At 38.1% G+C, this 12,969-nt stretch overlaps 1 protein-coding gene across 3 annotated transcripts in view; it reads right to left on the reverse strand.

The window, feature by feature from the left end:
* Positions 1-10,490, reverse strand: part of NAP1L1 (nucleosome assembly protein 1 like 1) — a 36,149-nt gene extending 25,659 nt beyond the window's left edge. For 2 of the 3 annotated variants that reach the window (XM_015819681.1, XM_015819679.1), the window contains exons 1-2: positions 10,353-10,490; positions 918-956 (exon numbers count right to left, since the gene is read on the reverse strand). In XM_015819681.1, coding sequence (XP_015675167.1) covers positions 918-934 — 17 coding nt within the window. In that variant the 5' untranslated portion in view covers positions 935-956; positions 10,353-10,490. Of the gene's footprint in view, positions 1-917; positions 957-9,892; positions 9,910-10,352 lie in introns of those variants that run through there. The other variant, XM_015819680.1, reaches the window with a different exon arrangement.
* Between the last annotated feature and the right edge of the window lie 2,479 nt (positions 10,491-12,969).

Genomic DNA, 12,969 nt, shown 5'->3' on the forward strand with positions numbered 1-12,969 from the left:
TTATTATTATTATTATTATTATTATTATTATTATCATCATCATCATCATCATCTTGAGAACGATTGGGCTGCTTATAAAAACCTAGGACTGTGCGTTGCTTTGATTTTTATTCTAAAAAGGTGCTTTAAAGCAGGCAATGAACCCCAAAAGCATCTCAAAGCAATCACAGTCCTAAAGAAATACACAGCTGCTTTAGGGAGAGATATGGAAGGTTTGTACCTTTGTGTGCTCCAAAGCAACCTTTTCAGAATTGAATCAAAAGCATGGCAATTCTAAAAAAAAAATCTACTGTCAAGTTTCAGCTCGTATTACAAGCCTGAGATTACTATGTTTAACATCAGTTATGTGCTTAAAACCCTAAGCTGAGGACAACCTACATTCTATAGCAAATTTATCAAATTATTTTTGCAGAATTTATTCATTTTAGGGAGCAGCCATCAAGTAAGCAAATACCTAAAAGGATTTATGATCACTAAATATTATTCTACCACAATAAGTGCTCCAAATCAAATACATATATTTAGTAAAAAAGCATTTTATTTATATTGTGGTGGAAGAGGAACATATTGCTCCTTTATGAAAACTGAGTTATGATACAGATGTTTGACAATCATATATCCATCTTTTTTATCCTCAAAAGTTTGTCAAAGGGCAACATAGAAAATATCTTTGTTCATTTTTTTACAATATGAAACAAACCACCATGATACACCTGAATCAACTCTTTGAATTTAAAATACATTTTCTTGCAAACATAAAAGCATTACTATCTAATGTTTAAAGCAAATATGCATAACTGTCTGAATCTGGCATTAAATGTCACACATAGCAAGGTGAAAGTTAAGGGTGAATTTTGCTGATCTAAGCCCTTTCAAAAATTAACAGCAATCAAAATGGGAAAAAGTTGTCTTCTTACTTGTCAATGTCTGCCATATTTCCAGACCTCAGCAAACCTCTAAGAAAAGAAAAGAAATAATTTAAAATTGCTTTAAACAGAAATTATACTAATGTTGAACTACGTTGCAATGGATCTGGGAGAGTATGGTATTGTAAGCATTTTAAAATCTGTCAGGACTATGGCCCTCCTCTTTTTGTATGATCATAAACAAAGTATTAGGTTGAAAAGTATTTAAGTAAAATTCCTAAATTACATGTAACACTACACATTATGAATGGTGCAAGAACCCAATATGTATCTTGGTACACTAAAAAGATACTCATAACTTGAACATCTCCTAGCAACTACATGGACACATTTTTATACCTTTCTCAGTAGCAATGTGGAAATAAGCAGTGGTGTATTACAGAAGTAATTCTGATGTTCCAAACCATAGTTTGCACTCTGAAAAGAAAGTTGCCTACATATTCAGAATTGCTCTGCAATACTAAGGTAAACCTATCCACAAAGATGAATGGAAGAACTCCACTTCACTGGAAAGTGAATGTTGCTACTCTGTTTCAAAATAGATAATTTTAATTGATATTGTTGCAACACAATTAACTCCCTCTTATCTTTATTAACAAAGAGAATGTGTGATTATGGCATGTAAAAATTTATTCACTTCTTTCTGTGAAAATTGTAACAATGTTCTGAAACATTGTTCTTGTTTGTAAGATCTAGTTCATCCTAGCACTTGCTTCTACAATATTGTTACTCATTTGCAGAGATATCCGTGACAGACTCACATAACTGGTCATTGTTAACTGGGCAGAGTTGCTTCTTGTACATAAGCTGCATACTCAGGAATGCTAGATTGTGTTAAATAATAATTTAAAGCATTTGTTATTACTGAATATATATATATATATATATATTGAATATATTGTATTTTTGTTCCTACCAGAAGAACAGATATACAAAATTAAGTGTTATTAGAACTGTGGAATATTTAGTTAAAATTACTTGTCAATTAAGACATTACTAGTAAAGCCCAATTTTTACATTAAGTCATCAAATAGCAGGCTTCTTCAAAGGCTTCTCTGGAGTCTATTTGCTGGCTTTAGTGGAAGACCACTTAAAAAAAGATATTGATAAGACTGAGCAAGTCCAGAGATGGGTAACAAAAATGGTGCAATGTCTGAGGGACAAAACATATTGGGAGAGATTGGAGGAACTGAATATGTACAGCCTGGAGGACAGATGGGAAAGGAGTGACAAGATTGAAACCTTTAAATTTATTATGGTTGTGAATAAGTTACTAAAAGGCAGTATTTTCAATATTAAGCAAAAATCAAGAATACAGGGACATAACCTCAAACTGATAGGATGGAAATTCAAAAGTAATGTTAGAAAGTATTACATCAGAGAAAAAGTAATAGATCAATCATTAGTAACTGGAATAAACACATGTTCATCATCCAACAAAAATTAAAAATAAAATAAAAAATAAAAAAAATAAAAATAAAAAACAAATTCAAAGGGCAGACTCAAAAGACACTAGATCTTTTTCTGCCATCAGTTTTCTATGTTTCTATATTTTGACTGGTAATCGAATTGATTTAACAAATCATCAAAGTTTTCATACTTCCACTTATATTGAGTGATGTTATCTTCCATTTGTGTAATAGTTTCCAGCTATTTTGAGTAATATATGTCTAGAAGACTGTGACTGCCTTTTCAAAGGTTCCTCAAACACAGCCCTTCTACATAAAAATATTATATGCAAGGCACTGATAAAGAAATTTGTATCATAATTTTAGAACTATATTTCATTAGATTCAAACACCTCCAAATTTTGTTTCAAACACAGAAATATCTGCATACACAATACACAAGCTCTTGTATAGCTTTTCATTTCACTTGAATGAATTATGTAAGGTCATTGTCCAAACAGTATTTAATGAGATGATAACAATTCTGACGTCTCTACACCAGACATGCCAAACACAAGTTTTGGCCCGCTATGTGGTTCCGTCCGGCCCAGGGACCTGCTCTGGAAACAGCAAAGGATCGGCCCACCGCACCTCGGCCTGGCCCAGGCCAACCAGGCACCGATCTACAACCTGGTTGCATCCATCAACGCGCAAGCAGAGTCCGGCGTCTTGCCCCACAGGCTGACTTCACTCAGGACGTCAGTGCTGGTTGTCTCCTTTGCGCACACCCAGGGGGCAGGGCAGAGGCAGCAAGGCAGCTCCTTGCTGATACCAGAGCTGCCCCGTGTAACTTTGTTTCCTTTGTTCCTTTCTTCCTTCCTTCTCTCCTTCTCATCTCTTTCCTTCCTCCGCACTCAGGAAGGGGTGATGGGAGGGGGAGAGATTGCCAGTGCTGTCATGCTACCGCCGGTCTCGCTATCCCACATGGGCGGGTGGGGGTGGTCCCAGTGAAAGGAAAGCCTCGTGGCTGCAAGGCTGGAAGTGCTGGTGGGAGGGGTGGCAACACTGATCTACAACCTAGTTCCGTCCATCAAAGCCGGAATGTGCTCAGCCTTAGATCCATGGGGCAGCCCCACCTTGCTCCCTGGGTGCACGCGCAAGCGGAGTCCGGTGTCCCTGCTGGCTGTCTTGCCCCACAGGCTGACTTCACCCAAGGACGCCAACACTGGCCGTCTCCCGTGAGCACACCCAGCAGGCAGGAAAGAGGCAAGGCTGCCCCTTGAATCTAAGGCTGAGCACATTCTGGCTTTGATGGACGCAACCAAGTTGTAGATCAGCATCGCCACCCCTCTCACCAGCACTTCCAGCCTAGCAAGACCAGCGGCAACATGGCTGCACTGGCAATCTCTCCCCCTCCCATCACCCCTTCCTGAGCGCAGAGGAAGGAAAGAGATGAGAAGGCGAAGGAACGAACGGAATGGAGGGAGGGATGGTGGGTGAGTGGGTGGGAGGAAAAAAAGGGAGGGAGGAACAGAGAGAGGAAGGAAGAGGGTGGGAGGGAGGGGAAAAAGGGATGGTGGGAGGAAGGAATAGAAGAAGGAACGAGAGGGAGGGAAGGAGGAAAAAAAGGAGGAAGATTTCAGAATCAGAACTTGAAATTTTGCATATAGCTGGGAGCTGACTGACATAACAAAAGAGAAGGACAAGAATTCTGCTGCTTGTTTTTGAATCCAAGAAAAAAATTAAATATGATGGTGGGTGGGAGGTGTTACTTCAAGTAATTGCTTTATCAGTGATGTACCTTGATTTGACAGAGAATGATTATGGCAACAAAATCTGCTGCTCCAGTTCAGTTTATACATCCTATCCACTCTTATCTTTCTGCATTGCAGAGAAAGCCATTTAATCTTTCATTGAATTCTCCACTAAAAAGAATAGCAATGAGGTTAATTTAAGATACTAATAACACAAGGTTTTGCTAGAATAAGCAACATCACATGATGACATCAGAACTTATACTCAAGTACTTTTTGGCTAAGTCATCAGGCTTTAGCTGGATATTTAAAGTAGCATAAAGATCAATCTTAAACTTTCTATTAAGGTCTAAATAAGTTGTCAGAAGAATCGTGAATACATCATGGACATTGTCCAATCTGTAGAGTCTATGAGTAACTATTGCTGTCATCTTGTACCTTTTCCCCTACCATTCTTAAGAAAAGAAAAAAGACTGATTGAATACAGCAAAATTCCTCTGAAAGCAATTCCACTTAAAAAAAAACTATGGTATGAATGTCTTCATGTCAAATCTGCAATTCTTAACATTAAATGGTTGGTCTTTCATATTAAAAAAAACTAATTTTAATCAAAGTTTAAAAATAAATGTGATCTATTTGAACAATAAAATTAAGAATATGTCATTGCCATTAACTTCTACTTAAGTATTATTTATGCACAATCCCTATTCTTAGCCCTATAGCTTAAAACAAGTCACTGTATCCATACTTTTTCTTCTGCAGAGATCAGAAAAAAATTCTAAGTACTGTATACTCTAGAAAGACATTATAATCATAATGAATAAAGCTAGCAGAATACATAAGTGATTACATATTTCTTCTGCCCACTCCAATTCACTAGTCTAAAGTTGTTTGAAGGGAATATTAATGAAAATTATAATGCTGAAATACATCACTTCACCATCAAATAATAATTTATATAGTAACACATCATGACAGTCCAAATTATAAATGTCCTTAAGGTTTTATGCCACAGAAAATCTTGAAGATTTACAGATACAAAGTCCTCCTAAGCCTGCATAAACCACATCCTATAATCCCACCCTTAGCAGACATATCAATGTAAATGTAGTTATTATATTTTTGGGAAAGAATAAATATTTTATTAATAGATTATTAATAACATCAAGCTAATTCCTGCACCCCGACATTTTACAATATTCTTTCTTAAATATTCAAGAGAACACAATTTCCAGAAAAAGGCCCCAAATACAGGTAGTCCTTGATTTACAACAGTTCATTTAGTGACTGATCAAAATTACAATGGCACTGAAAAAAGTGACTTATGACTGTTTTTCACAGTTATGACCTTCGCAGCATCCTCATGGTCACATGTTCAAAATTCAACCAGGTTAAGTTATTAAACTTAATTATTGCAGTGATTCACTTAACAACTGTGACAAGAAATGTCGTAAAATGGGGCAAACATTACTTAGCAAATGTCTCACTTAACAACAGAAATTTTGGGGTCAGCTGTGGTCGTAAGTCAAGGACTACCAAGACTCCTTTCTCTAGAAAAATCTTCCACAAAAATCATATTATTCTCAACAATTTCTAGTAATCCAATTTCTAAATATTTTCCTCAAATTGTTAAAAGATTCTAATACAGGTAGTCCTCGATTTATGACCAATTGCTTAGCAACCATTTATGACCAATTGCTTAGCAACCAAGGTTCCAGCAGGTCTACCTGGAAGTTAGTTACAACCCAGATTTGAAGTTTCCATGGTGCCTCCCATGTTCACATGATTGCACTTTGGCCGCTTGACAACCAGACTACATTTATAGCCATTTGGAAGTCCTGCTGATACATAACTATGGTTTTTATGTTTTTGCCAAAAAATGGCATTTTCTTCCCGTTTTCGGCAAAACCACATCCTTAAACTTAATGGACAGTGTTTGCTTAAAAACTACAGTGATTTGCTTAATGACTGCCACAACAAAAGGCTATAAATTAGGGTCAGTCATATGACCGACACATTTTACGACCATTATGAGTTATGATCATGTTAGGCAGGCTCCATTATGGTCATAACTCAAGTTTACCTGTACTCTGTAAATAAAAAATATCTGCCCAATCTGCACAACTTTTAGGAGTTAAAACCCAAGCATCTCAAAAGTTACCTGGTTGTGAAACAGTGCTGAAATGAATCTTTAGAGTTTAAATAGAGGAGCACTGTATACATACAGAGTAGAGCAACTCTTGACTATAACTAGGGCTGAAAATTTTATTTTCCAACACATTTTGAGTATGATATACGATATTATAGGAACCAGAACTTCAGTGAGACAAGATTCCAGTTTCAGCAAATTTATTTGTAAGATAAATATTTCCATGCAATTTAACTTTCCTGTAAGGACTCAATTCTGCCAATCTCATGAAAATTTTTGAAAGTCATAAAATTGAGGAAAAGATCCTATCCCCCTACAGTACTGTATACTATGAAATCTAAACTAAAAGTGATTGCGAAAAGGAGCCCAGAACAGAAAAATGATACATTAACCTAGGTTGCAGCTACTGAGGAGGAAATCCCTATTAGGTAATTCTTAAGAAAACTATCAAAAATAAAAATATCAATATTGCTACATTGACATATATCTATAGTATAGTACTACAATGCTTGGGATAATATTGTGGGCAATAATGGTTTGTGCACTTTAAAATAAGGTGCTTAGAGTTTGGAAAAAGTATGGTTATCTATTCCATGATATCAATTATTAGAGGAAAAAACCAGAAAGATATTGCACCCATTCTTTCTCAGTTTGCCATAATCTGTCTAATTATGGAACAGAATACTGAATTTAAGATGGACTAGTCTTATTCAACAAAATTCTTATATTCACCACTGGCACAGAATCCACATATTAAAAGTATCTGCTTAATGTACAAAGCCTACTTCTGTGTCACAACATTATTGGGAAAGGAGGTCTATGAACAATAGACACTCCAGACATCTTAATTGCTCTATTTAATACTCCAGAAGAGAAGGACAGAAATTAGGTTCTAATTTTCTACTGGTGTTTGAAATATAACTGGATGTTTTTAAACAGCAATTCCTGACCCCAAGAGAATAATGCCTACATTAATTACCACATGGGTATTCCGGTTAGGTTTTGCTGATCATCAGGGCAATACAGATCAATTATGCAAATACTATTAAATGATCTTTATACTAAGCGCTACCATACAGGCAATATACTGTATGATAAATACCCAATACTGAAAACATGGAACGTCAGCAGTATACAAACACATTAAAAGCTACTTTCTCAGTTCTGTTTTTACTTTGGCCATGATTAATATTTGCATATAAATGTTACTGAACATAAACTGTTTTGCAGTGTTATTTTAAAAGCTTATGCTAGGCCTGCACAATTTGTGGAGGGGAAAGGGCCACGCTGATAAGTTAAAAATAATCACAGATTGCAAAGGAGTAGTTGGATGAACTGTTCAGTAGCTACTGAAGCAGAGACAACCGAGATGGAGACATTGGTGCCATTTGGCAGTGTCTTTCAGAGCAGCAGCAGCAGCAGCAGTGGAACCTTCCTGGTGGCTGTGACATTTGGCAGCAGCAAATTTATGTAGTATTTTAAATAATGTCAGTGGGCTATATAAGACTGTTTGGCAGGTCACACTGCAGTCCATAGGCCTATGTTATATAGGCATAGCCTATGTCAGTGGTGGCGAACCTATGACATGCGTGCCAGAGGCGGCACTCAGAGCCCTCTCTGTGGGCACGCGTGCTGTGCCCCGGAGACGGTGAAGGACTGGCCCCCACCACCCTGGCCCCGCCCACCCAGTCTGCCGTGACCACCACGCCCACGGCCACCCAGCGATAAATAAGTGGGTTTTGGGTTGCAGTTTGGGCACTCAGTCTCTAAAAGGTTCGCCATCACTGGCCTATGTACATACCATAGTATTATGTTCTGAACATCAGGTGTTGAAATGGTCAGTTTGTTTACTTATTATATGAACTGCAATCCATAAGTAATATCAAGTTTATACAGGTATTTCTCGCAGTTGCAACAGTCCCAGTTATCATTGTTAGGTGAATTCTACCTAAGTGTCCCATGGTTACATGATTGCCATTTGCAATCTCCTGCCAGCTTCCCTAATGACTTTGCTTGTCAGAAGCTGGCAGTAAAGGCAGCAAATGGCAATCATGTGCCCATGGGACACTGCAATGTCATAATTGTGAGCCAGTTGCCAAATGCCTCAATTGTGATCATGTGATTGCAGGGATACTCCAACATCCGCAACTACAATGTAACTCATCAGTTGTAAGTCACCCTCATACAACACTATGACTTTGAATAGTTGCTAAACAAGTGTTTGTTCAATGAGAAGGTTCAATGAGAACCTTTTATTACTATTACTAAACACAATTAAACCAACCTCAGTTAAAGCACTCTAAGACATGACCAGATTGTAAATGGGGAGGACCACTTTTCTGATTCAACATAGCAACTGAACCTGCTTTCCTGGAAAGATGCAAAATGCAATTCAGTTTATCTGGAAACTTTCAGTTTAATAAAGTTGATTAAATAATGCTTATATTTACACGCAGTAGAATATCCTCATGAGTCAAAACTCTTAGTATTCATTACTTTGCTAGTCCCAATGCATTTTTATAATTTTGGACGTGCATCTTCAGGTGTATTAATTACTTCCATTTTACAGAAGGATAACCAGAAGTAACTTGCCAAGAACTGCCAACCATTTAAAAGAAATATTACTACAGATTTTGTAACAATTAGGGTTTTATGTCTCAAAATTTAACATTAATGTTAATAGACAACACCTAGATGTGTAATAACCAAGAAAACTATTTTGACATTTAAAATATCAATTTGTGAAAATGTTTCTACACAACACATTGGCCAACCAAAATGTCTGAATTGGAAAGTCATGAGAGATTTGAAGCCAACTTTTAAAGTCAAATTTGCTTGCCACATCAAAGAATGCAAAAAATCAAGAACTTAAGATCATGCCAAGTATCATTTGCATCCTTTCTAGATATTAAATAGTACATTAAAAAGCACACATTAAGTCTTCTGTATATGCATTCTTTGGCTACCTTTCTTATATTTTATGACCTCAGGCCTTCTGCTAATTCATATTCAAAACCCACCATTACAAAGATTACCTTTTAATCTTGTACTGAAATGGTATCTGTCATCTTACACATCTCCTTTTGTTACATCAAAAAGAAAATAGTGGTAGTACACTACTGCATGTCCTACTTCTAATCAAATACAACCAGCTATCTACTGAAAAACAATGAAGCAAGGAACAGTATTTCAAGACACTTTAATCTTGCTTTTATACTGCCCTGCCCTAAAAACCGTATCATGAACCATGTCCTCTATATTAAAGTGCAGCCACCCTATCAGTTAATCTGATACTGTCTAAAACAACCATGGTCCTGACACTATCTCAAAAGTTTATAAAGTACATTTAGAATAGCTATTAAATCAATCGAGTCAGAAAATTTTGATCTATAAACACTGTCTTTGTGCAAAAGGAGGGAAAGTGAAAAGCAAGGACTTTTTATTACTACATATGGGAACTGCCTTTAAATCGCAAGGGGGGGGGAATTATAAAACAGCGTAAAGTTATCTCTAAACCCATCATTCCCTCAGGGAACACGAGTGATAGACTCCCCACCGCCACGCGCACCCTCCCCAAATGCCCACACCCAGCCTCTCCCGGGGACCCACTATCAAAATCAACCGCCTATTTCGACCCCCTTTTTCCCTACCCCCATCGCGGCAAATCCTATTTACCTTTCAGCCCTAGTAAGAGGTTTTAATCCACGCAGCGCCACTTACAGGTCACCGACTGGGGGGGGGGGGGAGACGGCCCAGACCTGCCTGTTCCCCACGTGTTTGCTTGTGCTTCAGCCGGCCAGACTAGGCCCGGCCGAGCCAAGCCAGATCAAGCCGCCCAGCCATGGGCCTTGCCCTAAGGCGAAAGTGATGAGGACGGAAGGAGAAAAATGGCCTTGGCACCCTTGCGCGCTCGAGCAGTCTCCCACTCGAGCAACACAGCTGCGAAGTTAGGCACAATTCCCACACATGAAGACCAACGGCCAAGGGCACCGCCTCAACCCGCTTTCTCCCCCTCCTCGGTGCCGACTGAACGCGAAGATCCCTGCAACTGGTGGGCCGAGATCGATATCAAGCCGGCGGGCGGGCGGCCTGTGATCTTCACGATCCCACCCTCGAAGCCACGCGTCTCGGTTACCTGCGCGAGGCCGGGTCTCGCAGTGACTCAGGATTGAGGAAGAAACGTCTCGCAGCCGGCGGTAAAAAGACCCAAGCTCCCGCCGCTCGCGCTCATATAGAATTAACGTCACTACGTAACCCCCTCTCCCCCGCCTCTCTTTCCTGCGCGCCTCGGTCTCCAGGCAACCTCGGGTGCGCGCCTGCTAAGGAATGGCTAAATTGCTGCCTAGTGACAAATAAGGAATCCTCTCTCTCTCTCTCCCGCCAATCAACCCGCCAACCATCAAGCCAAGCGGCTGCATTGGCACTCCACTGTTAGGCCACGTGCTCCCGGATTTTCTGTGATAAACAACGCGTGTAGCGAAAGGCAAGGAAGGATGCGCGTGCTGAGTGTATTTGAATGAAACACACAAATTATCCCTTTTCTGAAGCAGACATTTCCAAATTAACCCTCTTCTATTTCTCCATAACTGAATGTTGAATGCTATTATTATAAATACATGAATACCCTAAAATGACATTATTATTAATTCAGAGTATAAATTGTGGTTGCTGCTGTCTTAATTTTTTATTATATTTAACTCAGTCATATTTAGTTACTGTGTTTTATTGTCTCAATATACATCCACATCGGTCTTACGTTATGTGGAACCCTCTGAATGCACTGGTCTACAACATCCATCTAACCATGAGTTCAAATCATCCCATGCCACCAGTGGGCAATAGTGCAGTCTGTAATCCAAAACATCTGGAAAGGGCTAGAACCGCACAAATTCTATAATAAATCTTACACTGATGTAGGTACTGTATAAGGTGACAAATATTACAAAGAATTTCTAATTTGACACAGGAGAAACAATAGGAAAATAGGAGAAACAATAGGAACAGATTATGTTAGCACTTTAACTACAGTTAACTACAATGGATTATGTGAAAGATCTAATAAAATGGCTTTTTGAAGACAGATCACTAACATGTTTAAATAGCTCTGCTGAGCATAAGAGGGAAAGGACTGACTCATTTGAGAGAGAAGAGACCTTTGGATTATTATAATTTTTTAAAATTTTTTATTTTTTAAAAACAACAAAACATAACACACATACACACACAGTGTACACTCCTCCTTTTTTTAACAGCAATTTTGTAACGGTAATCTTCTATTATTTACATTTTTCCCCCCCTTATTCTTCTTTAGATATATTTGTCCTTGTTGTCCCGTTATTTCTTGTTTGCATTTTTCTTCCTTCATACTATACTTCATACTAAAAATAATACATATTATTACTATACATTTATTATACACACATTTTCCATTTTTGACCTTTCCACATTTATTCTCATTTATTATTTCTAATCTCCAACCAGTCATACCACTTATTCCATATTAGATAGTACTCTGTGTCTTCCTTTTCTTTTATCTCTTTTGTTAATTTGTCCATCTCAGCACAGTCCAGGATTTTTCTTATCACTTCTTTGATGGTATATTCTCATTTTTCCAGAACTGTGCATATACTATTCTTGCTGCCGTTGTCATATGTAGAATTAAGTACCGTATTTCTTTACTATATTTTCTGTTTAAAATACCCAGCAGAAAGATCTCTGGTTTCCAGTCTACGGGTTGGTCTATTATTTCTTCCATCCATCTTCTTATTATAGTCCAGTATTTTTTCGCAACTGGGCATGTCCACCATATATGATAATACGTTCCATGTACTTTTTTACATTTCCAACATGTTGGCGAATTGTTCTGGAACATCTTGGGAAGCTTTGCTGGTGGAAGATGCCACCTGTAAAACATTTTCAATTGGTTTTCCTTGAATGCCGCAGACATAGTCAATTTTATGTTTGTTTCCCATATTTTTTCCCATTTCTCCAATTCTATATTATATCTGAAATTTTTTGCCCATCTAATCATTGTGTCTTTTGACAACCTCGTCTTCCATTTTGTATCTCAATAAGTATTTATATAAATTGCTAATTAATTTTATTTCTGTTCCATGTATAATTTCTTCTTCTATATATCCAAAATTTCCAAAACGTCCACTAGTCACTTTACCCAGATATATGTCAGTTAAAGTCCAAATTTCAATGCGATTTGCTCTTCAAAAATAAGTTCCACTAATTAGTATTAAATTTCTCCGTTGTCTCACTTCAACTTTTAATCCTTATGTTTATTTATTTATTTATTTATTTTATTACATTTATATCCCGCCCTTCTCCTTGCGGACTCAGGGCGGCTAACAATCAGATAAAATACATAAATAACATTACAATTTAAAATTAATTAAAAAGGAAATATTTAAATTTAATCTAATTAAAATATAATTAAAACCCCTCTAAAAGTTTCCCCTAGGCCAGTCCCGCAAGCTGGAACAACCATGTCTTAAGGGCGCGGTGGAAGGAAGGGAGATCAGGGATCACCCTGATCTCTGGGGGCAGTTCATTCCAGAGGGTGGGAGCTCCCACAGAGAAGGCCCTCCCCCTTGGGGTCGCCAGCCGGCACTGTCTGGCCAACGGCACCCTGAGGAGACCCACTCTGTGGGAGCGTACAGGTCGATGGGGGGTAATCTGCGGCAGGAGGCGGTCTCGAAGGTATCCAGGTCCGATGCCATGGAGCGCTTTAAAGATGATGGTCA

Source organism: Protobothrops mucrosquamatus, unplaced genomic scaffold (assembly GCF_001527695.2).
Source record: "Protobothrops mucrosquamatus isolate PMUCROS unplaced genomic scaffold, P.Mucros_1.0 scaffold966, whole genome shotgun sequence".
NCBI classification, from domain to species: Eukaryota; Metazoa; Chordata; class Lepidosauria; order Squamata; family Viperidae; genus Protobothrops; species Protobothrops mucrosquamatus.